The 26,983-nt window shown below is 41.7% G+C and overlaps 1 protein-coding gene across 2 annotated transcripts in view; it reads left to right on the top strand.

The window, feature by feature from the left end:
• CSMD1 (CUB and Sushi multiple domains 1) overlaps window positions 1–26,983 on the top strand; it is a 2,980,041-nt gene that overhangs the window by 2,376,840 nt on the left and 576,218 nt on the right. For both annotated transcript variants that reach the window (XM_073675393.1, XM_073675394.1), the window contains exon 37: window positions 1,808–1,912. In XM_073675393.1, coding sequence (XP_073531494.1) covers window positions 1,808–1,912 — 105 coding nt within the window. The remainder of the gene's footprint in view (window positions 1–1,807; window positions 1,913–26,983) is intronic.

The raw sequence follows: 26,983 nt of genomic DNA, 5'->3' as shown, positions 1-26,983 counted from the left end.
TGCATGGCACTCCTCATACCTATCCTGGTATGCATGGGCCCCTCATCCCCAATCCTGGTAAACATGGTACCCCTCATCCCCAATCCTGGTATACATGGTACCACTCATCCCCAATCCTGGTAAACATGGTACCCCTCATCCCTATCCTGGTATGTATGGTACCCCTCATCCATATCCTGGTATGTATGGTACACCTCATCCCTATTCTAGTATGTATGGTACCCCTTATCCTGGAATTCATGGTACCCAATCCCTCATCCTGGTATGCATGGTACCCCGCATTCCTATCCTGGTATGTATGGTACCCCTCATCCCTATTCTGATATGCATGGTACCCCTCATCCCTATTCTGGTATGCATGGCACCCCTCACCCCCCAATCCTAGTATGCATGGTCCCCTCATCCCCCAATAATGGTATGTGTGGTACCCCTCATCCCCAAATCTTGATATGCATGATGCTCTCACCCCTCCATCGTGGTATGCATGGTCCCCTCACCCCCCAATCCTGGTATGCATGGTCCCCTCACCCCCCAATCCTGGTATGCATGATCCCCTCACCCCATAATCCTGGTATGCATGGTCCCCTCATCCCCCAATCCTGATATGCATGGTCCCCTCACCCCCCAATCCTGGTATGCATGATCCCCTCACCCCACAATCCTGGTATGCATGGTCCCCTCACCCCCCAATTCTGGTATGCGTGGTCCCCTCACCCCCCAATCCTGGTATGCATGGTCCCCTCACCCCCCAATCCTTGTATGCCTGGTCCCCTCACCCCCCCAATCCTGGTATGCATGGTCCCCTCACCCCTCAACCCTGGTATGCATGCTCCACTCACCCCACAGTCCTGGTATGTGTGGTACCCCTCATCCCTTTCACGCTTTACACACATACAAAAAAATAAACAGTTATACTCACCTTTCATCTTTGTGCTCCAGCGCTGCTGTGTCCTGTTCTGCCGGGGGAGGAGTGCGGCGCCGGAGCACCACGCTGTCCGGCTCCAGTTTGCTGAAGACACATTGCAAATGTGTCTTCAGTAAAATAGCACCTGATAGCACTATGCTCATGCGCCAATCCGATGCCTCACTCCTGCTTCGGTCTTCAGCGAAGAGAGAGGCGGCACGGCAACGCTCCTCCCCATCAGGTAAGTATGTAAGTATGGCGCCAGAGATCGTGGTACGTGCTCAGTGTCTACTCATACTGCGAACTCCGGCTCCATACACTCCTCTTACCTGTAACGGCTGGATGCGGTCTTCTGTCTGTAGCCAGACTGCGCGTCACGCATGCGCAGTCTATAAAGGCTTCAGACAGAGACACGCTTAGCCGATTATATTATAGAAATATTATGTTTAATATGGCCATGCGGTCATGTGTTTGCTATCTCTATGGTGACAGATTACTGCAATTTTTGTGATCATGTGATGGTGTTATCTATGGTACCGTAAAGTAGGATAAATTGTAGGACCAAGACCATGTGATCTTGGCTAGATGCTGTCTTTATTTTTCTTGGATCACTGTTTTCCAAGTACTACATAAATCCTTGAGGAAAACCTAAACCGAAAAATGAATTATTAAATTAGACAATAAATATTTTTTCCACCCTGCTTGTCAGTGTGTAGGATTTTCTTAATTTTAGGGTGATGGGTGTCTGAAGTTACACACCCTTAAGCCAGGTGGTTGGACCTAATGGTCTTTTTATCTGCTTGCTGTATAGATCTATCTGTTTATCTATCCTATCCCTTGTAAAATTATATTTACCTTATTATTATATTCTGCTTGATTAAGAAACACATTTTTTTCTTTAAGGAACGACTGTGCCAGCTCTACTAAACAGCACATCCAATCAGCTTTATCTGCATTTTCACACTGATATAAGTGTATCAGCAGCTGGATTTCACCTGGAATATAAAAGTAAGTTGTCCTAAAAATGTCATATTAATACAGATGTAAAAAACTTTTAAAGAAACACGCTTTCTAAAACTAAGTGATGAGACTGGTAGTATACTCCAAGCCAAAACAAAACAGAAGTGCTTCAATAAGGAATCACTGAATACTAGCTTGATCACTCTAATACTCACATACCTCCTGTTTTATATGTCTGATTCCATATGAATAAAAAAGAATGGATGTATTTTTCAAATTGGACACAAAGTCTGAAAGAGCCTCTATACTGGTGAATAGTGACAGTGCAGTTTTATATTAAAGGGAACCTGCCACATGAAAAAATGCTATTAACCTGCAAAAGTGGGGTTAATCTGCAGGGTAATAGTTTTCTGAACCCACCCGGTGCCCCCATTTAGACCCCTGCTCTTGGGAGGAAATTAACTTTATGCTCCCAGCAGCATTTGGGTTTAAGTCATGGGGGTGGCGCTGCTACGGGTTCAGTCACTGTTCTGTGTATAAAGAGTATTAGCTATAACCCTACCGCTGGCACTTACTGTTAGTCGACTCTAATGCTGATGCTACTGTCAGTCGGTGCTGGGGGTGCGGTTACAGCCGCCGCTCTCTACACACACAGCTGTGACTGAAAGTACTGGCACCACGCTATTGACTGAATGCCAAACGCCATCGGGAAGAATAAAGTTCAATTCATCCTATCAGTAGAGCTCTAAATGCAGGCGCCGGGCAGGTTCAGAACACTAATACCCTGCAGATTAACCCCATATCTACAAGTTAATAGCATTTATTCACGTGACAGGTTCCCTTTAAAATATCTGTGAAGGATACATCCTATCTGTGCCAGTGTGCATGAACTCTCATATTATGGTGGTGGTTAATTATTTTTTTTTTACTAGAGAGCATTCAGAGGATAATAGCTCCTATTTTTTTTAAACATTTAGAATAATCCTTGCTCAGGGAAATTTTATAAATACGTGTACCAAATTATTATTTATCCAACCATGAGCAACAGTACAGGTACCATGTAACACTCCACAAACTGCAACATTTAGCTTATAGCCTAAAGGGTAGTGTTGAGCCACCCCCGTAGTGTTCGGGTTCGGTTCGGTTCGTCGAACACCGGGATGTTCGAGGAACTGTTCGTCGAACTGTTCGTCGAACACCTTAGAACACCGTCGAACACCGTTAAAACCAATGGCAGGCAAACAAAAACACATAGAAACACATAGAATACACCTGCAAAGGTGTCCAAAAGCTGACAAACTGCTCAGAAGACACTCTCTTTAAAAAAGCCGGCCGGCAAATTCAGCAGCGGCATACACCGGTACCCGACAATTTAGACAAGAAGGAATAGAGCATCACACATAGATTAGATACATAGAAACATGTCAGTCACACATATAAGAAGCACAGTGACAGTGTTGGTTACTGCACTTGTCATTTAGTGTAAAGGATTTATTAAAAAAAATATTAGTGTTTTCATGCACCGTCTCTTTAAAAAAGCCGGCCGGCAATTCAGCATCTGTACCCGACAATTTAGAACAGAAAGAATAGAGCTTCACACATAGATTAGATAGATAGAAACATGTCAGTCACATATATAATAAGTACAGTGATAGTGTTGCTTACTGTACTTGTCATTTAGTGTAAAGGATTTATTTAAAAAAATAATAGTGTTTTCATGCACTGTCTCTTTAAAAAAGCCGGCCGGCAATTCAGCAGCGGTACCCGACAATTTAGAACAGAAAGATAGAGCATCACACATAGATTAGATAGATAGAAACATGTCAGTCACATATATATGAAGTACAGTGATAGTGTTGGTTACTGTACTTGTCATTTAGTATTAAAATAAAGGATTTATTATTAAAAAAATTGGCGTGGGGTTCCCCTTAATTTTAGGCTCTAGCGGAGGTTAAGCAGACGGCTGGGGCAGATGTTTGAAGCCTGGGAAGGGGGTAATACCCACGGAGCTTCCCAGGCTACTAATATCAGCCCCCAGCTGAATACATAGCCTTTACTAGCTATTAAAATGGGGGACCCCCCCAAAAAAATGACGTGGGGTCCCCCCTAATTTAATAGCTAGCAAAGGCTAGGCAGACAGCTGGGGGCTGATATTAATAGCCCAGGAAGGGAGCCATGAATATTGGCCCCCTCCCAGGCTAGAAACACCAGCCGTCAGCCGCCCCAGAAATGGCGCATTCATAGGATGCGCCAATTCTGGCACTTAGCCTCGCTCTTCCACGCTGCCCTGGTGCGGTGGCAGGGGGTAATAGGGTTGGGGTTGATGTCAGCTTATAATGCCAGCTGACATCAAGCCCAGGTTAGTAATGGAGAGGCGTCTATAAGACACCCCCATTACTAACCCCATAGTCAAAGTTAAAAAAAACACAAACACCCAGAATAAAGTCCTTTAATTGAAATAAAGACACAATCCTTTATTGTTCTAAATTAAACCATACTTACCATCACGCCCATTCCAGCTGAAGCCAACGATCTCCTGCAATAAAAGAAAAATAATAAAGCAACCTCATCCTTACCTTTCCATGGTTCCCACGACAGCTTCAGCTCTGCTACATCGAGATGACAGGCTGGACCGCAGCAGAACGCTGCCATCCAGCCTGTCATCCCGCAGACACTGAGAAGCGCAGGCTTGCTTGCGCTGCTCAGCGTCTCTCTGTGACGACATCCAGATGAGCCGAGTTCATGTCCAATGAACTCGGCTCACCTCATGCACGTCACTGACAGCGTGGGAAAATTCTCACGCTGAAGCGCTGATTGCAGGAGAATTTTCCCACGCTGTCAGTGACGTGCATGAGGTGAGCCGAGTTCATTGGACATGACCTCGGCTCATCTGGATGCCGTCACAGCGAGACAGTGAGGAGCGCAAGCATGCCTGCGCTTCTCAGTGTCTGCGGGATGACAGACTGGATGGCAGCGCTCTGCTGCGGTCCAGCCAGTCATCTCGATGTAGCAGAGCTGAAGCTGTCGTGGGAACCATGGAAAGGTAAGGATGAGGTTGGTTTATTATTTTTCTTTTATTGCAGGAGATCGTTGGCTTCAGCTGGAATGGGTGTGATGGTAAGTATGGTTTAATTTAGAACAATAAAGAATTGTGTCTTTATTTCAATTAAAGGACTTTATTCTGGGTGTTGTGTTTTTTTTAAATACTTTACTAGAAATTCATGGCGGTCATGTCTAATACTGGCGTGACCCCATGAATTTTGGGCTTGGGGCCAGCTGATAATACCAAGCTGGCCCTAACCCCTTTATTACCCAGTGAGCCACCGCACCAGGGCCCTGGATGAGTTGGGTACAGCGCCAGAAGATGGCGCTTCTATGAACGCGCCATTTTCCGGGGTGGCTGCGGACTGCAATTTGTAGCGGGGGGGGCCCAGAAAGCTTGGGCCTCCCTGCGCTGCAGATTCCAGCCCCCAGCTGCCTAGTTGTACCTGGCTGGACACAAAAATAGGGCGAAGCCCCACGTACTTTTTTTTTAATTATTTCATGAATTTCATGAAATAATTAAGCAAAAAAGGCCTTCCCTATATTGTTGTGTCCGGCCAGGTACAAATAGGCAGCTGGTGGATGGGGGCAGCCCGTTCCTGCCTGCTGTACCTGGCTGGACACAAATATAGTGCGAAGCCCCACTTCAATTTTTTTAAATTATTTCAGGAAATTCATGAAATAATTTAAAAAAAATTGACGTGGGGCTTCGCACTATATTTGTGTCCAGCCAGGTACAGCAGGCAGGAACGGGCTGCCCCCAACCACCAGCTGCCTATTTGTACCTGGCCGGACACAACAATATAGGGAAGCCCTTTTTTTCTTAATTATTTCATGAAATAATTTAAAGAAAATTGACGTGGGGCTTCGCCCTGTTTTTGTGTCCAGCCAGGTACAACTAGGCAGCTGGGGGCTGGAATCCGCAGCGCAGGGAGGCCCAAGCTTTCTGGGCCACCCCCGCTGCAAATTGCAGTCCGCAGCCACCCCGGAAAATGGCGCGTTCATAGAAGCGCCATCTTCTGGCGCTGTACCCAACTCATCCAGGGCCCTGATGCGGTGGCTCACTGGGTAATAAAGGGGTTAGGGCCAGCTTGGCATTATCAGCAGGCCCTAAGCCCGAAATTCATGGGGTCACGCCAATATTAGACATGACCACCATGAATTTCTAGTAAAGTATTTAAAAAAAACACAACACCCAGAAAAAAGTCCTTTAATTGAAATAAACACACAATTCTTTATTGTTCTAAATTAAACCATACTTACCATCACGCCCATTCCAGCTGAAGCCAACTATCTCCTGAAATAAAAGAAAAATAATAAAGCAACATCATCCTTACCTTTCCATGGTTCCCATGACAGCTTCAGCTCTGCTACATCGAGATGACAGGCTGGACCGCAGCAGAACGCTGCCATCCAGCCTGTCATCCCGCAGACACTGAGAAGCGCAGGCTTGCTTGCGCTCCACAGTGTCTCTCTGTGAGGGCATCCAGATGAGCCGAGTTAATGTCCAATGAACTCGGCTCACCTCATGCACGTCACTGACAGCGTGGGAAAATTCTCCTGCACTCAGCGCTTCAGCGTGGGAGAATTCTCACACTGAAGCGCTGAGTGCAGGAGAATTCTCCCACGCTGTCAGTGACGTGCAGGAGGTGAGCTGAGTTCATTGGACATGAGCTCACCTTATGCACGTCACTGACAGCGTGGGAAAATTCTCCTGCACTCAGCGCTTCAGCGGGAGAATTCTCATGCTGAAGCGCTGAGTGCAGGAGAATTCTCCCACGCTGTCAGTGACGTGCATAAGGTGAGCTCATGTCCAATGAACTCAGCTCACCTCATGCACGTCACTGACAGCGTGGGAGAATTCTCCTGCACTCACCGCTTCAGCTTGAGAATTTTCCCACGCTGTCAGTGACGTGCATGAGGTGAGCCGAGTTCATTGGACATGAACTCGGCTCATCTGGATGTCGTCACAGAGAGACGCTGAGCAGCGCAAGCAAGCCTGCGCTTCTCAGTGTCTGCGGGATGAGAGGCTGGATGGCAGCGTTCTGCTGCGGTCCAGCCTGTCATCTCGATGTAGCAGAGCTGAAGCTGTCGTGGGAACCATGGAAAGGTAAGGATGAGGTTGCTTTATTATTTTTCTTTTATTGCAGGAGATCGTTGGCTTCAGCTGGAATGGGCGTGACGGTAAGTATGGTTTAATTTAGAACAATAAAGGATTGTGTCTTTATTTCAATTAAAGGACTTTATTCTGGGTGTTTGTGTTTTTTTAACTTTGACTATGGGGTTAGTAATGGGGGTGTCTTATAGACGCCTCTCCATTACTAACCTGGGCTTGATGTCAGCTGGCATTATAAGCTGACATCAACCCCAACCCTATTACCCCCTGCCACCGCACCAGGGCAGCGTGGAAGAGCGAGGCTAAGTGCCAGAATTGGCGCATCCTATGAATGCGCCATTTCTGGGGCGGCTGACGGCTGGTGTTTCTAGCCTGGGAGGGGGCCAATATTCATGGCTCCCTTCCTGGGCTATTAATATCAGCCCCCAGCTGTCTGCCTAGCCTTTGCTAGCTATTAAATTAGGGGGGACCCCACGTCATTTCTTTTGGGGGGTCCCCCATTTTAATAGCTAGTAAAGGCTATGTATTCAGCTGGGGGCTGATATTAGTAGCCTGGGAAGCTCCGTGGGTATTACCCCCTTCCCAGGCTTCAAACATCTGCCCCAGCCGTCTGCTTAACCTCCGCTAGAGCCTAAAATTAAGGGGAACCCCACGCCAATTTTTTTAATAATAAATCCTTTATTTTAATACTAAATGACAAGTACAGTAACCAACACTATCACTGTACTTCATATATATGTGACTGACATGTTTCTATCTATCTAATCTATGTGTGAAGCTCTATTCTGTCTGTTATAAATTGTCGGGTACCGCTGCTGAATTGCCGGCCGGCTTTTTTAAAGAGACGGTGCATGAAAACACTATTATTTTTTTTGATAAATCCTTTACGCTAAATGACAAGTACAGTAAGCAACACTGTCACTGTACTTCGTATATATGTGGCTGACATGTTTCTATCTATCTAATCTATGTATGATGCTCTATTCTGTCTGTTATAAATTGTCGGGTACCGCTGCTGAATTGCCGGCCGGCTTTTTTAAAGAGACGGTGCATGAAAACACTATTATTTTTTTAAATAAATCCTTTACACTAAATGACAAGTACAGTAATCAACACTGTCACTGCACTTCTTATATATGTGACTGACATGTTTCTATCTATCTAATCTATGTGTGAAGCTCTATTCTGTCTGTTATAAATTGTCGGGTACCGCTGCTGAATTGCCGGCCGGCTTTTTTAAAGAGACGGTGCATGAAAACACTATTATTTTTTTTGATAAATCCTTTACGCTAAATGACAAGTACAGTAAGCAGCACTTTCACTGTACTTCGTATATATGTGGCTGACATGTTTATATCTATCTAATCTATGTGTGAAGCTCTATTCTTTCGGTTCTAAATTGTCGGGTACAGGTGTATGCCGCTGCTGAATTGCCGGCTTTTCATGTTTCACTGTTGGCACTGTTCCCATCGATTTGGGCAATCACTGTAATGCCACAACCACCATGGCTGTGGCATTACAGTGAGTGGCAGACAATCCCTGCATGATTGGTGCTCTAAATAGCGCCAGACATGCAGGACACGCTTTTGGTGCACGAACAGTTATCGAACATAACCTCGAACAGCCGAATTTTTTGCAAATCGTTCGGGTTCGTCGAACAACTCGAACACCGCCCAAAACAGCTCGAATTTGAGATTGGCGAACAGTTCGAGTAGAACACCGCTCATCTCTACTAAAGGGATCAAAAGGGAACATGTGCCTACATGATGGGGCAAAATTAAATTTGGCTTACCAATGTTTTCCAATCATAGTCAACCAACAGCTCATACAAAACAGTATTCTGTTCCTAAGCACCTTTGAATACTCATGTGCATTCCAGCCTTTAATGTGGTGTATGATATGGAATTGTATTGCCTGACGTAATGTTCCATACCCAATTTCAATTACTAATTGAACCTAGGAAAATCCATTCACGCTTTTCTATTCACAGGAACACTTGTGTTGTGCCATTCTGTTTAATTAATTAATTTCGTAAGGGTTTTATTATGATTAGTTCTTCTGTGACATCTCTGACTTTTACATTCATTCTTAGTATTCATTTACACCAATGTCTGTGTGGGAGAATATGTAGTCTATTTATTTTGTACCCTAGAAAAGACAGAATCCATATTAAAACCATCATGCATACGGACATTTTTCAATGTCAGTATGTAATCTGCCCTAGTTCACACTCTTATTTTTATGGAAAACCTTTTACAATTACTGGAATGAAACAAAAGAGCTCTGAATGCTATTACAGTATACAGACATTTAATTTGTGTTACAGATAATTTTTTTCACCTCAAAAATGCCTTAACCTTTCTAGAGTGAATAAGGGGCTGTGCAATAACAGTATGATTAATGGGATGACAAAGGTCAAATTAACAAACCATTCTTATGTTTCATTAGAAAGTTATTTTAAATGCTTGTAAAATCGAACAAAATTCATTTTATGAATTTCTCGATTTTGTTTCTTGGGAAAAGTAATCTTAATGAGTTCTCTTAAAATGTGAATGTCTATGCAGAATGGTATAAGATTAAATTCTTTGTAAATTTTTTTTTTTTTTTCAAATCATAATTTTGACAATGCTACGTATGCAAACCACCCAATGTCTGTAGGTCAAATGTTTTATATGCAGAATACCAATTAAGTAATCTCATTAAATAGTCTAAAGCTCCTCCACTTTGTTCTTTTTATTATTTTTTTTCTTTTATATACACTTATTTCATAGGCAAATCAATAAATGGGAAATAGTTGGCTTTATTTGTTTTTAAAAGGTAATTTAATTGCCAAGAGTCACTGAAAAATATGCCATAAAAACTTACTTTTCATTTTCAAGGTCAACCTATCTTCCTCAATAAATTTTTGAACATTCATTATAAATATTATATACTTTAAATTCATTTTTTTCTAGATTTACAACCGCTGGCAAAAATTATGAAATCACCGGACTCAGAGGATGTTCATTCAGTTGTTTAATGTTGTTGAAAAAAAGCAGATCACAGACATGGCACAAAACTAAAGTCATTTCCAATGGCAACTTTATGGCTTTAAGAAACACTAAAAGAAATCAATAAAAAAAAATGTGGTGTTTAGTAAGGGTAATTTTTTCAGACCAAGCAGAGGGAAAAAAATATGGAATCACTCAATTCTGAGGAAAAAAATATGGAATCATGAAAAACAAACACACAAAAAAACGCTCCAATCCATCACTAGTATTTTGTTGCACCACCTCTGGCTTTAATAACAGCTTGCAGTCTCTGAGGCATGGACTTAATGAGTGACAGTACTCTTCATCAATCTGGCTCCAACTTTCTCTGATTGCAGTTGCCAGATCAGCTTTGCAGGTTGGAGCCTTGCCATAGACAATTTTCTTCAACTTCCACCAAAGATTTTCAATTGGATTGAGATCCAAACTATTTGCAGGCCATGACATTGACCTTATGTGTCTTCTTTCAAGGAATGTTTTCACCATGTTTTGCTCTATGGCAGGATGCATTATCATCTTGAAAAATGATGTCATCATCCCCAAACATCCTTTCAATTGATGGGATAAGAAAACTGTACAAAATATCAATGTAAACTTGGGCATTTATTGAAGATGTAATGACAGCCATCTCCTCAGTGCCTTTACTTGACATGCTGCCCCATATCATCAATGACTGTGGAAATTTGCATGTTCTCTTCATGCAGTCATCTCTATAAATCTCATTGGAACGGCACCAAACAAAATTTCCAGCAACATCACCTTGCCCAATGCAGATTCGCGATTCATCACTGAATATGACTTTCATCCAGGCATCCACAGCCCACGAATGCTTTTCCTTAGCCCATTGTTTTTTTCTGTTTAGGAGTTAATGATGGCTTTTTTTTAGCTTTTCTATATGTAAATCTTATTTTCTTTAGGCGGTTACTTACAGTTCGGTCATGGACATTGACTCCAGTTTCCTCATTTGTTTTGTTGTGCATTTCCTGTTTTGGAGACATATTGCCTTAAGTTTCTGGTCTTGGCGCTTTGATGTCTTCCTTGGTCTACCAGTATGTTTGCCTTTAACAATCTTCCCATGTTGTTTGTATTTGGTCCAGATATTAGATACAGCTGACTGTGAACAACCAACATCTTTTTCAACATTGCGTGATGATTTACCTTCTTTTAAGAGTTTGATAATACTCTCCTTTGTTTCAATTGACCTCTCTCGTGTTGGAGCCATGATTCATGTCAGTCCACTTGGTACAACAGCTCTCCAAGGTGTGATCACTCCTTTCTAGATGTAGACTAACGAGAAGATCTAATTTGATGCAGGTGTTAGTTTTGGAAATGAAAATTTACAGGGTGATTCCAAAAATTTTTCTCTCAGAATTGAGTGATTCCATAATTTTTTCCCTCTGCTTTGTCTGAAAAAAATTACCCTTACTGAGTACAACATTTTTTTTTCTTGATTTCTTTTACTGTTTCTTAAAGCCCTAAACTTTCAATTTGAAATGCCTTTAGTTTTGTGCCATGTCTGTGATCTGCTTTTTTTCAACAACATTAAACAACTGACTGAACATTCTCCGAGCCCGGTGATTCCATAATTTTTGCCAGGAGTTGTAGATACATATACAAGTTTCATACAAAAGGAACAACCAAGTAGACGTTAACCTTTAGGAATAAACTTTGTAAAGACAGTTCAGTAGTAATTCAAGCAGAACAGTTCTACATGTATAATTATCAGTTAAAATGGGGATTAAAATGATTTTTGGTTTACTGCTCTCTTCTGTACATATAACACTTTCTTGCCAGTATGTCATAATCTATTTTATCACTTTTAAGTGAAAGATACATAAAAAAAGAAAATGTAAAATTTCATATTGCAAATTATACATTGCCACAAATGACTAGATGTCTGTATTAGTGTAAAGCCTATTAAAATATCATGTAAGGCAAATAAGACTCAACTTCTTAAAATATTGTAGCTAATATTAGAAGCATTCTGTTTATGAGCAGGAGCAATTAGAGCACATTGTTAAAAGTTATTTTTGCCATCCCTCCCATGGATTCATTTTACGGAGGAAAAAAGAAATACTAGAAAATAGAACGTTATGAATCTATGTTCACATAATTTAAGTCTTTGGAGTCTAAAAATATGCTTGTATATTAGTGATCTGAAATACTTATCTGTATTTTCCCCATCGGTGAACTTACAATTAGTACGTATTGCTGTCAACAATGACTCAGAGATCGCTCAATATGAAAAATAAATAAAATGTAGACTGACCAGGTTTGGTGGACTTTTCTTTTAATGACTATTGGATACTTGAACATATTTTACTTAATAAATAGATAACTACTGTGTATACCACTTGCTATTGTTTGAATACTGAATATTTTCAACCTAGTTATTCATGTTCACTAATTTATATATATCTAGAAACAAATCTCATGTCTCACAGGAATCTACATTTTCAGATGAACGTTTTCTTGTTTCCATTTCCATCAACACCAATTGTTTTAGGCACACAAACTTCTTTGGTATGTATTTGATAAATCGCCGGATGGCACTCAGGCATATTATACGCTCGTGTGAGCGAGCCCAAAAAGTAATCAAAAAGTCATAGATAACAAAAAATGTCATCACTAAAAGCTACATCATGATACTCAAAAAATAAGCCCTGGTACAGATCCATTAATGGAAAATTGTTAAATGTATGGCCCTCAGAATATGGTGACCAAAAAATAAGTGATTTTATGCAAATATTGTATTTGTTGTACAAAAGTAGTAAAATATAGATAAAACTAGATAGGTTTTATATCACCATATTTGTACTGACCCACAGAATTGTTAATGCCTTACTCATGCAGCAAGTGAATAGTGGAAAACATCAAAAACATCAAAAAACAAAGGCAAAAATGAAAAAGGTGTTTTTTTTTCTGTTTCTCCACAAATAATTATTTAAAGTCATGTAATAATTTAAATGTACCTCAAAATGGTTCCACTGTCAAATGCAACTCATTCTGAAAAAAAAAATCAATCCCTTATGCAGCTGCATTGAAAAAAGATAAAATTGACCATCACTCTCGGAGTTAAAAAAAAAAATAGTTTTGCCCTAAAGAACTAAAATGGACAACCTCTCAGTTTCCCCAGCTCCATGAAACCACTAATATGTACAGTATTTATCAATCTCTTTATACCCTTCCTGGCTAGTCCATTTAATTGCTCATTTATTTCATGCATATGACTAAATTCAATTGTATAACTTCAGTCGTGATATGCTTATCGGTGGGTCCCAGATTTGCAAAGAGAAAGCATTGACGCCATTCTAGCAACTCATGCCACTCATGCCCACAGGGGTTTGATAACATGATTAGTAGTACAAGTTGTCTGAGGAAAACAATCCACCCACAACTAGTCACCCACCAATTAACATTTTGTGAACGCAGTTATAAAATTGAGTATAGGCAGTATATTCAGAAATGAAAAAGCCACTAAAAGGGGCTTGTAAGGAAGGGTATGAAGAAATCAATAAATATATGGTGGTTGATTGGGGGGAATGGCAAAGCTGACAGATGTTTTAAAAAGGGAACCTGTCATCTGGATTTTGCCAAATAAGGTACACACTTGGCCATATTGGCACTTTGATACTGATTAAAATGACAACTGTGGTGAAGAAATCCGTTTTGTGAATTTTGTGTAATCAGGGTTTTAAGTTTTCTTATAATCAAAGCTTTGTGCTTTGGGGAGAGACTTTGGGGTGGACTGGAGGTAGGATTGTCAACTTAGCCAAAGCCTCTCTACTGCTCCTACTGTCTTTATTGTCCTACTGGTTTAAACTTTGCGCCAGCACCATCCTAGCCACGAACGGCACTTGCATATATTGATCTTCTGGCAGTCTTCAGGAAAATGGTGTCAGTGGCAGCATATGCACTAATAGACCTCCCGGTGGTCCTCAGGAAAAAAAAAGACAGCATGGCTGCGCATGCGCAGATTGAGATCTTGGCTCATCATTGAACCGAGATCTAAATCTGAGCATGCCCTGCCACCAGCGCCATTTTCCTGAAGACTGCCCGATGATCAAAGGGGGAAAGCGCCGCCTGTGACTAGGACAAGGTTGGCGTAAAGCTTAAGCACAATAAAGACAACAGAAGGAACAGAGGGGCGGTGGCAGAGCTGAAGACTCTACCAACAGTCTCGCCGAATGTACAAAGCTATGTTTATAAGAAAACTTTAAGCCCTGATTACACAAAATTCACAATGCAGATTTCTTCACCACGGATAATGTTTTATTCTTTATCACAGCGCCAATATGGCCATGTTTGTACTTTACTTAGCAAAATCCTGCTTCCAGGTTCTCTTTAAGGGATTAAAGAACACTAAGGATAAAAAGAATGCATAAGTGAAACTAGAAACATAGTTGCCCTAACTGTTCATTAGTCTGCAACATATTTTTCATGATCCTAAAAGAAAAAATCATGAGGAATCTTGCAGGTATACAGGGGTTAATAACATGCTAAGCAGTTCCATCTTTGGCTTGTGAATGGCTAAAGAACTGCCTTCTTAAACTATTTGTGATGAACTTGCCAATCTTTTGATTACTGTAGAAATTGGGGATGATTGGATATATAAATTTGATTAGAATTCAACTGTATTGGAATATTACAAAAAGTCACAGATGACAAAATGTGGATTTTATGTAATTCACTTCCTCATTGATAAAGCAAATGTTGGCTACTAGCCACCATTTTTCTAAATCGAAAAAGTTTATCAAAAGGTTAAAAAGTAACAAAAATACTTAAACGCACCTTACCAGTAGAGATGAGCGTTGCTCGACGCGAACTGTTTGCCAATCTCAAATTCGAGCTGTTTTGGGCGGTGTTCGAGCCGTTCGGCGAACACGAACGATTTGAGAAAAATTCGGCTGTTCGAGGTTATGTTCGATAACTGTTCGTGCACCAAAATCATAACTGGATTTTTTCTCAGTAATGCTGAAAATTAATGATAATACGCAGTTTGAGTGCACAGCGGGGCGGGGGGAGGGGCAGGGGATGGATCTCTGCAGGAATAATGAAGATCTCCATTTTTTTTTTCTGTTTCCCGCATTTACAGTGGGGAGGTGCAATCTGTCAGCCTATCAGCAGCACACACACGGAGCGAAGTGCTTTTTTTCACACAAGCAAGGGCATGTGTCATTGGCAGTGTATGTCACATGTCCTTGCCCTATAAGACCAAGCCATTTTCCCCGTCGCCACCATTTTCTCACTGCTGCAGCTGCGTGTTAGACGGCACCGCTGTTGCTGTGTGCGCTATACCTTGTTAATTTCAAGCCAATTTTTGCACAAATCTACAAATAGCTTGGGAGTAGGGAATAGTTGTGATTGCAGTCCTTTTAAGGACTAGGTTACAGCATTTCCTACGACTTTTATCAGGCAGGTCTGTGCTCTTAAATAGATAGGTTGTGGGAGTAAAGACTAATTGTAATTGCACTCCTTTTCAGGACTAGGTTACATCAGTTCCTATCAGTTTTTGCCAGGCACGTCTGTGCCAGTGCTGTGCAAGTTTTTTTCACAGCATTTGGCTGAATCTAGCAAAGCTAATCCTTTTTGGCCTATTGCAGAGTGTGTTAGTCAGTGGAGTAGCCTATCTGTGTTGCAAGATATACCACCTGTGTATAGAATACCAATTTTTTTACTGCACCTAGTGAAGTAAAATCTTTTGGGCATAGCATCATTCTATTAGTCCATCTATACTGACCTCCATCAGGTTGCAAACTGAATATATTTTTTTTCTGCATCTAGCTCTGAAAAAATATCTGGCCTTCTAGCAGTGTGTAGGACTTGTTCTATTAGTCCATCTATACTGACCTCCATCACGTTGCAAATTCAAAATAATTTTTTGTCTGCAGCTAGCTCTGAAAAAATATTTGGCCCTCTAGCAGTGTGTGGGACTTTCTCTATTAGTCCATCTATACTGACCTCCATCAGGTTGCAAATTAAAAATAATTTTTATCTGCATCTAGCTCGGAAAAAATATTTGGCCTTCTAGCAGTGTGTGGGACTTGTTCTATTAGTCCATCTATACTGACCTCCATCACGTTGCAAATTCAAAATAATTTTTTGTCTGCATCTAGCTCTGAAAAAATATTTGGCCTTCTAGAAGTGTGTGGGACTTTCTCTATTAGTCCATCTATACTGACCTCCATCAGGTTGCAAATTAAATATAATTTTTATCTGCATCTACCTCTGAAAAAATATTTGGGCTTCTAGCTGTGTGTGGGACTTGTTCTATTAGTCCATCTATACTGACCTCCATCAGGTTGCAATCTGAATATAATTTTTTTCTGCATCTAGCTCTGAAAAAATATTTGGCCTTCTAGCAGTGTGTGGGACTTTCTCTATTAGTCCATCTATACTGACCTCCATCAGGTTGCAAATTAAAAATAATTTTTATCTGCATCTAGCTCTAAAAAAATATTTGGCCTTCTAGCAGTGTGTGTGACTTTCTCTATTAGTCCATCTATACTGACCTCCATCAGGTTGCAAATTAAAAATCATTTTTTGTCTGCATCTAGCTCTGAAAAAATATTTGGCCTTCTAGCAGTGTGTGGGACTTTCTCCATTAGTCCATCTATACTGACCTCCATCAGGTTGCAAATTAAAAATAATTTTTATCTGCATCTAGCTCTGAAAAAATATTTGGCCTTCTAGCAGTGTGTGGGACTTTCTCTATTAGTCCATCTATACTGACCTCTATCAGGTTGCAAATTAAAAATATTTTTTATCTGCATCTAGCTCTGAAAAAATATTTGGCCTTCCAACAGTGTGTGGGACTTGTTCTATTAGTCCATCTATACTGACAGCCATCACGTTGCAAATTCAAAATAACTTTTTGTCTGCATTTAGCTCTGAAAAAATATTTGGCCTTCTAGCAGTGTGTGGGACTTTCTCTATTAGTCCATCTATACTGACCTCCATCAGGTTGCAAATTAAAAATAATTTTTATCTGCATCTAGCTCTGAAAAAATATTTGGCCTTCTAGCAGTGTGTGGGACTTTCTCTATTAGTCCATGTATACTGACCTCCATCAGGTTGCAAATTAAAATTAATTTTTTGTCGGCATCTAGCTCTGAAAAATATTTGGCCGTCTAGCAGTGTGTGCGACTTTCTCTATTAGTCCATCTATACTGACCTCCATCAGGTTGCAAATTAAAAATAATTTTTATCTGCATCTGGCTCTGAAAAAATATTTGGCCTTCTAGCAGTGTGTGGGACTTTCTCTATTAGTCCATCTATACTGACCTCCATCAGGTTGCAAATTAAAAATAATTTTCATCTGCATCTAGCTCTGAAAAAATATTTGGCCTTCTAGCAGTGTGTGGGACTTTCTCTATTAGTCCATCTATACTGACCTCCATCAGGTTGCAAATTAAAAATAATTTTTTGTCTGCATCTAGCTCTGAAAAAATATTTGGCCTTCTAGCAGTGTGTGGGACTTTCTCTATTAGTTCATCTATACTGACCTCCATCAGGTTGCAAACTGAATATATTTTTTTTCTGCATCTACCTCTGAAAAAATATTTGGGCTTCTAGCTGTGTGTGGGACTTGTTCTATTAGTCCATCTATACTGACCTCCATCAGGTTGCAAACTGAATATAATTTTTTTCTGCATCTAGCTCTGAAAAAATATTTGGCCTTCTAGCAGTGTGTGGGACTTGTTCTATTAGTCCACCTATACTGACCTCCATCAGGTTGCAAATTCAAAATAATTTTTTGTCTGCATCTAGCTCTGAAAAAATATTTGTCCTTCTAGCAGTGTGTGGGACTTTTTCTATTACTCCATCTATACTGACCTCCATCAGGTTGCAAATTGAATATAATTTTTTTCTGCATCTAGCTCTGAAAAAATATTTGGGCTACTAGCAGTGTGTGGGACTTGTTCAATGAGTCCATCTATACTGACCTCCATCATGTTGCAAATTCAAAATAATTTGTTGTCTGCATCTAGCTCTGAAAAAATATTTGGCCTTCTAGCAGTATGTGGGACTTTCTCTATTAGTCCATCTATACTGACCTCCATCAGGTTGCAAATTAAAAATAATTTTTATCTGCATCTACCTCTGAAAAAATATTTGGGCTTCTAGCTGTGTGTGGGACTTGTTCTATTAGTCCATCTATACTGACCTCCATCAGGTTGCAAACTGAATATAATTTTTTTCTGCATCTAGCTCTGAAAAAATATTTGGCCTTCTAGCACTGTGTGGGACTTGTTCTATTAGTCCACCTATACTGACCTCCATCAGGTTGCAAATTCAAAATAATTTTTTGTCTGCATCTAGCTCTGAAAAAATATTTGTCCTTCTAGCAGTGTGTGGGACTTTCTCTATTAGTCCATCTATACTGACCTCCATCAGGTTGCAAATTGAATATAATTTTTTTCTGCATCTAGCTCTGAAAAAATATTTGGGCTTCTAGCAGTGTGTGGGACTTGTACTATTAGTCCATCTATACTGACCTCCATCAGGTTGCAAACTGAATATAATTTTTTTCTGCATCTACCTCTGAAAAAATATTTGGGCTTCTAGCTGTGTGTGGGACTTGTTCTATTAGTCCATCTATACTGACCTCCATCAGGTTGCAAACTGAATATAATTTTTTTCTGCATCTAGCTCTGAAAAAATATTTGGCCTTCTAGCAGTGTGTGGGACTTGTTCTATTAGTCCACCTATACTGACCTCCATCAGTTTGCAAATTCAAAATAATTTTTTGTCTGCATCTAGCTCTGAAAAAATATTTGTCCTTCTAGCAGTGTGTGGGACTTTCTCTATTAGTCCATCTATACTGACCTCCATCAGGTTGCAAATTGAATATAATTTTTTTCTGCATCTAGCTCTGAAAAAATATTTGGGGCTTCTAGCAGTGTGTGGGACTTGTTCTATTAGTCCATCTATACTGACCTCCATCACGTTGCAAATTCAAAATAACTTTTTGTCTGCATCTAGCTCTGAAAAAATATTTGGCCTTCTAGCAGTGTGTGGGACTTTCTCTATTAGTCCATCTATACTGACCTCCATCAGGTTGCAAATTAAAAAATTTTTTTATCTGCATCTAGCTCTGAAAAAATATTTGGCCTTCTAGCAGTGTGTGGGACTTGTTCAATTAGTCCTTTTATACTGACCTTCATCACGTTGCAAATTCAAAATAATTTGTTGTCTGCATCTAGCTCTGAAAAAATATTTGGCCTTCTAGCAGTGTGTGGGACTTTCTCTATTAGTCCATCTATACTGACCTCCATCAGGTTGCAAATTAAAAATAATTTTTATCTGCATCTACCTCTGAAAAAATATTTGGGCTTCTAGCTGTGTGTGGGACTTGTTCTATTAGTCCATCTATACTGACCTCCATCAGGTTGCAAACTGAATATAATTTTTTTTGCATCTAGCTCTGAAAAAATATTTGGCCTTCTAGCAGTGTGTGGGACTTTCTCTATTAGTCCATCTATACTGACCTCCATCAGGTTGCAAATTAAAAATAATTTTTATCTGCATCTAGCTCTGAAAAAATATTTGGCCTTCTAGCAGTGTGTGGGACTTTCTCTATTAGTCCATCTATACTGACCTCCATCAGGTTGCAATTTAAAAATAATTTTTATCTGCATCTAGCTCTGAAAAAATATTTGGCCTTCTAGCAGTGTGTGGGAATTTCTCTATTAGTCCATCTATACTGACCTCCATCAGGTTGCAAATTAAAAATAATTTTTTGTCTGCATCTAGTTCTGAAAAAATATATGGCCTTCTAGCAGTGTGTGGGACTTTCTCTATTAGTCCATCTATACTGACCTCCATCAGGTTGCAATTTAAAAATAATTTTTATCTGCATCTACCTCTGAAAAAATATTTGGGCTTCTAGCTGTGTGTGGGACTTGTTCTATTAGTCCATCTATACTGACCTCCATCAGGTTGCAAACTGAATATAATTTTTTTCTGCATCTAGCTCTGAAAAAATATTTGGCCTTCTAGCAGTGTGTGGGACTTGTTCTATTAGTCCACCTATACTGACCTCCATCAGTTTGCAAATTCAAAATAATTTTTTGTCTGCATCTAGCTCTGAAAAAATATTTGTCCTTCTAGCAGTGTGTGGGACTTTCTCTATTAGTCCATCTATACTGACCTCCATCAGGTTGCAAATTGAATATAATTTTTTTCTGCATCTAGCTCTGAAAAAATATTTGGGGCTTCTAGCAGTGTGTGGGACTTGTTCTATTAGACCATCTATACTGACCTCCATCACGTTGCAAATTCAAAATAACTTTTTGTCTGCATCTAGCTCTGAAAAAATATTTGGCCTTCTAGCAGTGTGTGGGACTTTCTCTATTAGTCCATCTATACTGACCTCCATCAGGTTGCAAATTAAAAAATTTTTTTATCTGCATCTAGCTCTGAAAAAATATTTGGCCTTCTAGCAGTGTGTGGGACTTGTTCAATTAGTCCTTTTATACTGACCTTCATCACGTTGCAAATTCAAAATAATTTGTTGTCTGCATCTAGCTCTGAAAAAATATTTGGCCTTCTAGCAGTGTGTGGGACTTTCTCTATTAGTCCATCTATACTGACCTCCATCAGGTTGCAAATTAAAAATAATTTTTATCTGCATCTACCTCTGAAAAAATATTTGGGCTTCTAGCTGTGTGTGGGACTTGTTCTATTAGTCCATCTATACTGACCTCCATCAGGTTGCAAACTGAATATAATTTTTTTTGCATCTAGCTCTGAAAAAATATTTGGCCTTCTAGCAGTGTGTGGGACTTTCTCTATTAGTCCATCTATACTGACCTCCATCAGGTTGCAAATTAAAAATAATTTTTATCTGCATCTAGCTCTGAAAAAATATTTGGCCTTCTAGCAGTGTGTGGGACTTTCTCTATTAGTCCATCTATACTGACCTCCATCAGGTTGCAATTTAAAAATAATTTTTATCTGCATCTAGCTCTGAAAAAATATTTGGCCTTCTAGCAGTGTGTGGGAATTTCTCTATTAGTCCATCTATACTGACCTCCATCAGGTTGCAAATTAAAAATAATTTTTTGTCTGCATCTAGTTCTGAAAAAATATATGGCCTTCTAGCAGTGTGTGGGACTTTCTCTATTAGTCCATCTATACTGACCTCCATCAGGTTGCAATTTAAAAATAATTTTTATCTGCATCTACCTCTGAAAAAATATTTGGGCTTCTAGCTGTGTGTGGGACTTGTTCTATTAGTCCATCTATACTGACCTCCATCAGGTTGCAAATTGAATATAATTTTTTTCTGCATCTAACCCAGCCAATAGTTTTGGCCTAATACCACAGTTTGGCCACTCAGCTCTGCTCGGTTCCCATCCATTGTTTTTTTGTGCAAACAACTCCAGAGTTGTGAATTAGTTAACCACCAAAATGAGTGGAAAAAGGCCTGCTGCTGGTGGAAAGGGGAATAGGCGTGTTGGGAAGGGGAAAAAAGGTTGTGTCCGTGGGGTAGGTGTTAAAGCAACAGTAAGATCTGCAGAAGAAAGACCATCTTCCAGCCAAACTAAAATGTCTACTTCTTTTAGAGGACAATGTGATAAGATCCCTTTCTTACGGCCACGCCAATCGCTACAAATTCCAGATGAGGCACAAAAACAGCAGGTGTTTCAGCGGATATCAAGTGTTCCTTTAAGTGGGCTCTCCTCCACATCAACTTCAACATCACAAATACTCCAGTCCTCAAAGGTGTCAACCCAATCGCACTTGCTTCCTTACAGCTCCCAAATCTCCAGCTGCCAGTCTGAGTATGAGATAGAACAAATGGTTGAGTCTGCAGAGCTGTTTACTCATACTATAGCCTGGGAATCAGAGGTCGACTACAGTGCTTCTGTGAATCCAGACGAGGAAATGATCTGCACTGATGCCCAGAATCTTTATGAGTCGGATCCAGGACCAGACGCAGAAGGTTCTGACCATAATGTAGACCCTCATTCCCAAACTGTAACTCCTGTTGGTGGAGACAATGAGGAAGACGATGATGAGACTCAAATACCTGATTGGAGCGACAACTTTAGTTTTTTGTCAGGGCAGGAACAGGTTGGCTCTGAGGACGACGGGTGTGATAACGCACAGGGTGATGATGATGAGGTTGGAGATCCCACTTACTGTCAACCCACAGTCAGCCAAGAGATGTGGTCAGCAGAGGAGGTGGAGGAGGATGCTAGTGACGACGAGGTCAGGTTGCGCCTTCCTGGACAGAGACGTAGTACTGGTAGCACGTCAACAACTGCATCCTCAAACACAACTCTGCCTCTCACCACAAGTCGTGGTGGCTCTTCAGGTCGCATTGGTGCTAAGCCTTGCATAGCCTGGGCATTTTTTCAGATCGATAAAGATGACCCAACTCGTGTTATCTGTAACATTTGTCAGCAAAAGCTAAGTAGAGGCCAAAAAATACATAGTTTGAGTACTTCATGCATGAACCGGCACATGGACATGAAGCATAAGTTGCAGTGGGAAGCTCACTGTGCTACAATGCGGCCTAGCCGGCCGGGCCAACCACCGTCTGCCATATCTTGTGCATCCGCGGCCTCTTCATCCTCTGTGACTGGAGGGACAGCAGTCACACCTGTTTTGGGGCGCAGACCTGCCACCTCTTTACCCGCAACAGCCAGCGTGATTGGCAGGTCATCATTTTCTTTGGAGGTGGTAACACCAGCTGGTGTTGAGCGCTGTCCGACATCGATAGCACCACCTTTGGATCAAGGCAACCTAACATGTCCGCCTGCATCTTCCTCATAGACCGGCAGTTTGCCGGGGACACCCTTATCAACCCCGTCTAAGCACAATAGCCAGCCCTCAGTCCCTCAGATGTGGACAAGTAAAAGACCATTTCCTCCTAGCCATGAGAAAGCTAAGAGGTTGAATTTCACCATCTGCAAGCTCTTGGCTACAGAAATGCTGCCTTTCCGCCTGGTGGACACAGAGGATTTTCGAGACCTTATGTCCATCGCAGTGCCCCAGTACCACATGCCCAGTCGGCACTACTTCTCAAAGAAAGGTGTGCCTGCGCTCCACCAGCATGTCGCACACAACATCACTGCTTCTTTGAGAAACTCTGTGTGTGACAGGGTGCATTTCACCACAGACACTTGGACGAGTAGGCATGGACAGGGGCGTTACATGTCGCTGACTGGGCACTGGGTAACTCTGGTGACAGCAGGACAAGGGGCTGCTGTCCATGTCTTGCCGGCAGTAGGGCTCAACGTCATCAGGCGGTTTTTACTTTGAAATGTCTGGGAAATGTGAGTCACACAGCTGAGGAGTTGTGGTCAGCTCTGGAGAACCAATTTCATGAATGGTTGTCTCCACTGGACCTGAAACCAGGGAAGGCCGTGTGCGACAATGCTGCAAACCTGGGTGCGGCCCTTCGCCGGGGCAATGTCACACACGTGCCTTGTATGGCTCACGTGTTGAACCTGGTTGTCCAGCAATTTTTAGCCCACTATCCCAGACTAGATGGCCTTCTGCAGAGGGCACGAACGCAGTGTGCTCACTTCCGCTGTTCGCATCCCGCAGCTCAGCGACTTTCATCTCTACAGAAGTCGTTGGGCCTGCCACTTCACCGGCTAAAATGCGATGTGCCTACCCGGTGGAATTCAACTCTGCACATGTTGCAGCGACTGTGGCAGCACCGACAAGCCCTGGTGCAATACATTCTGACGTATAGCCTGGGCCAACGAGATCCAGAGGTGGGGCAAATCACGCTGGAGGAGTGGTCTCAGATCAGGGACCTATGCACCCTTCTGCACAGTTTTGAAATGGCGACGAAGATGTTTAGTGCTGACGATGCCATTATCAGCATGACTATTCCGGTGATTTACATGCTGGAGCACATGTTAAACAGAATTCGGAGTCAGGTGGTGGCACAAGAGGAGGTGGAGGAAGTAGAGGAGGAGGAGTTGTATGCGGAAGGGCTAACATCTGCAAGGTCCAGATGGTCGGCAGCACCAAGGCGGCAGGCATGTGAGGGTGGGGGAGATGGTTTTACCAGGGCGCATGGTAGCAGCCAAACTAGTGAGGAAGGTGCAGGAGCCCAGGAAGAAGTGGAGGACGAACTGATGGAAGACTCATCAGATGAGGGAGACCTTGATCACATTTCTGTTGTGCGAGGTTGGGGGGAGAGGACAGAGGAAGGAAGCATGATTGTTACCTTGCCACCAACACAACAGGGACTTGGTGCTCCTGGATGCGCAACACAAATGAGTGCCTTCTTGCTGCACTACCTGCAACATGACCCTCGAATTGTGAGAATTAGAAATAATCCTGACTACTGGGTTGCCACACTGTTAGATCCCCGGTACAAAAGTAAATTTGCAGAAATTATTCCTGCCATAGAAAGGGATGCACGCATGCAGGAGTATCAGCAGAGACTGTTGCAGAATCTTACATGTGCTTTTCCACAAAACACCAGTTGTGCACGTAGTGAAACTCACAGTTCCAACTTGCCAACCGTGGGACCGTCGAGTGTTCAGCACTCAAACCGTAACAGAACCACAGTATCTGCTGGTAACACCAATTTTGCGGAATCATTTCACCACTTTTTTAGCCCATTCTTTGCAAGGCCACAGGAGACAAGAAGTCTGACACATAGTCAACGCCTAGAGACGATGGTACAGGAGTATCTCCAAGTAAACATTGAAGCCATGACTGTGTCACTGGACCCTTGCTCTTTTTGGGCTTCCAATCTGGATAAATGGCCAGAGCTATCCACTTACGCCTTGGAGATCTTGTCATGCCCCGCAGCGAGCGTTCTGTCTGAACGTGTGTTCAGCGCTGCTGGTGGTGTGCTGACAAATAAGCGCACGCGGCTCTCCACTGATAATGTAGACAGACTCATGTTCATAAAGATGAACAAATCATGGATCCGAAATGACTTTTCTACCCCTGTGTCATCCTGGGGAGAGTAAAAGGTTGATGATTGGTTAAAATCACCTCACCAACCGTTTTAAGCGTTCAAATTACTAATCATGTTTATCTGTATCTTGGCTGGAAACTAATTTGGGCTTTGTAGCAGTGTGCAGCACTGATTCTATTAGGCCATCTATAATAAGCTCCACCAGATTTAAAATTAATAATAATTTTTAGCTGCATCTAGCCCGGAAAATAATTTTGGGGCTCTGTGATGCGCAAGACACATAAGTGCCTTCTTGCTGCACTACCTGCAACATGACCCTCATATTGTCAGAATTCGAAGTAATCCTGACTACTGGGTTGCCACACTCTTAGATCCCCCAAACTTTTCGATCAACCTTTTCATTTTAATAAAGACCAAAAAAATGGTCGTTTTTGAAATTATAAGCATTAGGAGGTTATTAGAAACTGAAATCAAACAGTTTTCAACTCAAAACTTTATTCTAGGTGATGTTACATTTTCACATAGGACCCCTTGCTCGAAATTAGCTACTGAACTCTCTCGTCCATTGAATTTGTCAGGTTTTGGATGGTTTCTGCTTCAATTGTTTTGCATGAGGACAGAATACCCTCCCAGAGCTGTTGCTTAGATGTGAACTGCCTCCTGCCATCATAGACACTCCTTTTGATGATGCTCCAGAGGTTCTGAGTGGGTTAGAGGTCAGGGGAGCATGGGGCTCACACCATAAGTTTGTCCCCTTTTATACCCATATCAGCCAGAGATGCAGATGTTTTATGTGCAGCATGAGATGGTGCATTATCATGCATAAAAATGATCTTGCTGTGGAATACACGGTTCTTCTTCTTGAACCATGGCAGGAAGTGCTGTTTGAGAAACTCCACATACATTATGGAGTTCATCTTTACCCCTTCAGGGATCCTAAAGGGGCCGACAATCTCTCCTCATGATTCAAGCCCAAAACATTACTCCACCTCCTCCTTGTTGGCGCTGTAGCCGTGTTTGCGTGGGGTGTCCATCAACCAGCCATCCTCCACTCCATCCATCTGGACCATCGAGCGTTGCACGGCACTCATCCGTGAACAAAACAGTTTTGAAATGAGTCTTCATGTAATGTTTGGCCCACTGGAGCCGTTTCTGCTTGTGTGAAGTGGATAGAGGAGGTCGACAGGATGGCGTATGCACAGCTGCAAACCTCTGAAGGACCCTGCATCTTGTTGTTCGGGGGACGTTGGAGGCACCAGCAGCTTCAAAAACTTGTCTGCTGCTATGACAAGGCTTTTTTGCCGCTGCTCTTTCAACCTGACGTAATTGCCTGTAGGAAAGAGTCCTCAATTTGCCCTTATCAGCACGCACACGTGTGTACTGTGAATCAGCTACATACTTCTTGATTGCCAAGACACTTCATCCTGATCATCGCACAATGTTGATTGTAGTCATGCCTTGACCTAAACACTCCACAATTTGTTGCTTCTCAGCAGCCGACACATCCTTTTTCTTTCCCATTTTGGCAGAAAATGTAGGCTGCTTAATAATGTGGGACAGCCTTCTTAAGTAGTCTTGCCTTTCATTGGACACACCTGCCAAACTAATTAGCACAGGTGTCTGCAATTGCTTACAGTGATATAAAGAGCCCTGACACACATCACCATCAATGAGTTTAACTGACAAACAAACAAATTCTTCCCTTATCACTCCTAAACACTTTTTGCATAATAATTTGGAACACAGTGTACATGTGCTTTTCCACAAAACACCAGTGGTTCACGTAGTGAATCTTACAGTTCTAACTTGCCAACCGTGGTCTGTATAGAGTTGTTCAATAAAGGGCCCAAAATTAAGATAACATAGATGGGAGAGGTCTCTATGAATAGGAATTCCTAAGTATTTGATACCCTGTGAGGGCCAGGCAAAGGGAAAGTTGGACTGGATGAAATCCTGTATGGATTTGGGGAGGGAGACATCGAGGGCCTCAGACTTCGCTGCATTGATTTTAAAATTTGACCATGTAACAA

The sequence above is a fragment of the Phyllobates terribilis genome, unplaced genomic scaffold (genome assembly GCF_046119375.1).
Source record: "Phyllobates terribilis strain yellow unplaced genomic scaffold, ASM4611937v1 Scaffold_3__8_contigs__length_932513732, whole genome shotgun sequence".
Classification (NCBI taxonomy): domain Eukaryota; kingdom Metazoa; phylum Chordata; class Amphibia; order Anura; family Dendrobatidae; genus Phyllobates; species Phyllobates terribilis.
The sequence above is the reverse complement of the archived record's forward strand: the minus strand, read 5'-3'. Positions and strand labels throughout refer to the sequence as shown.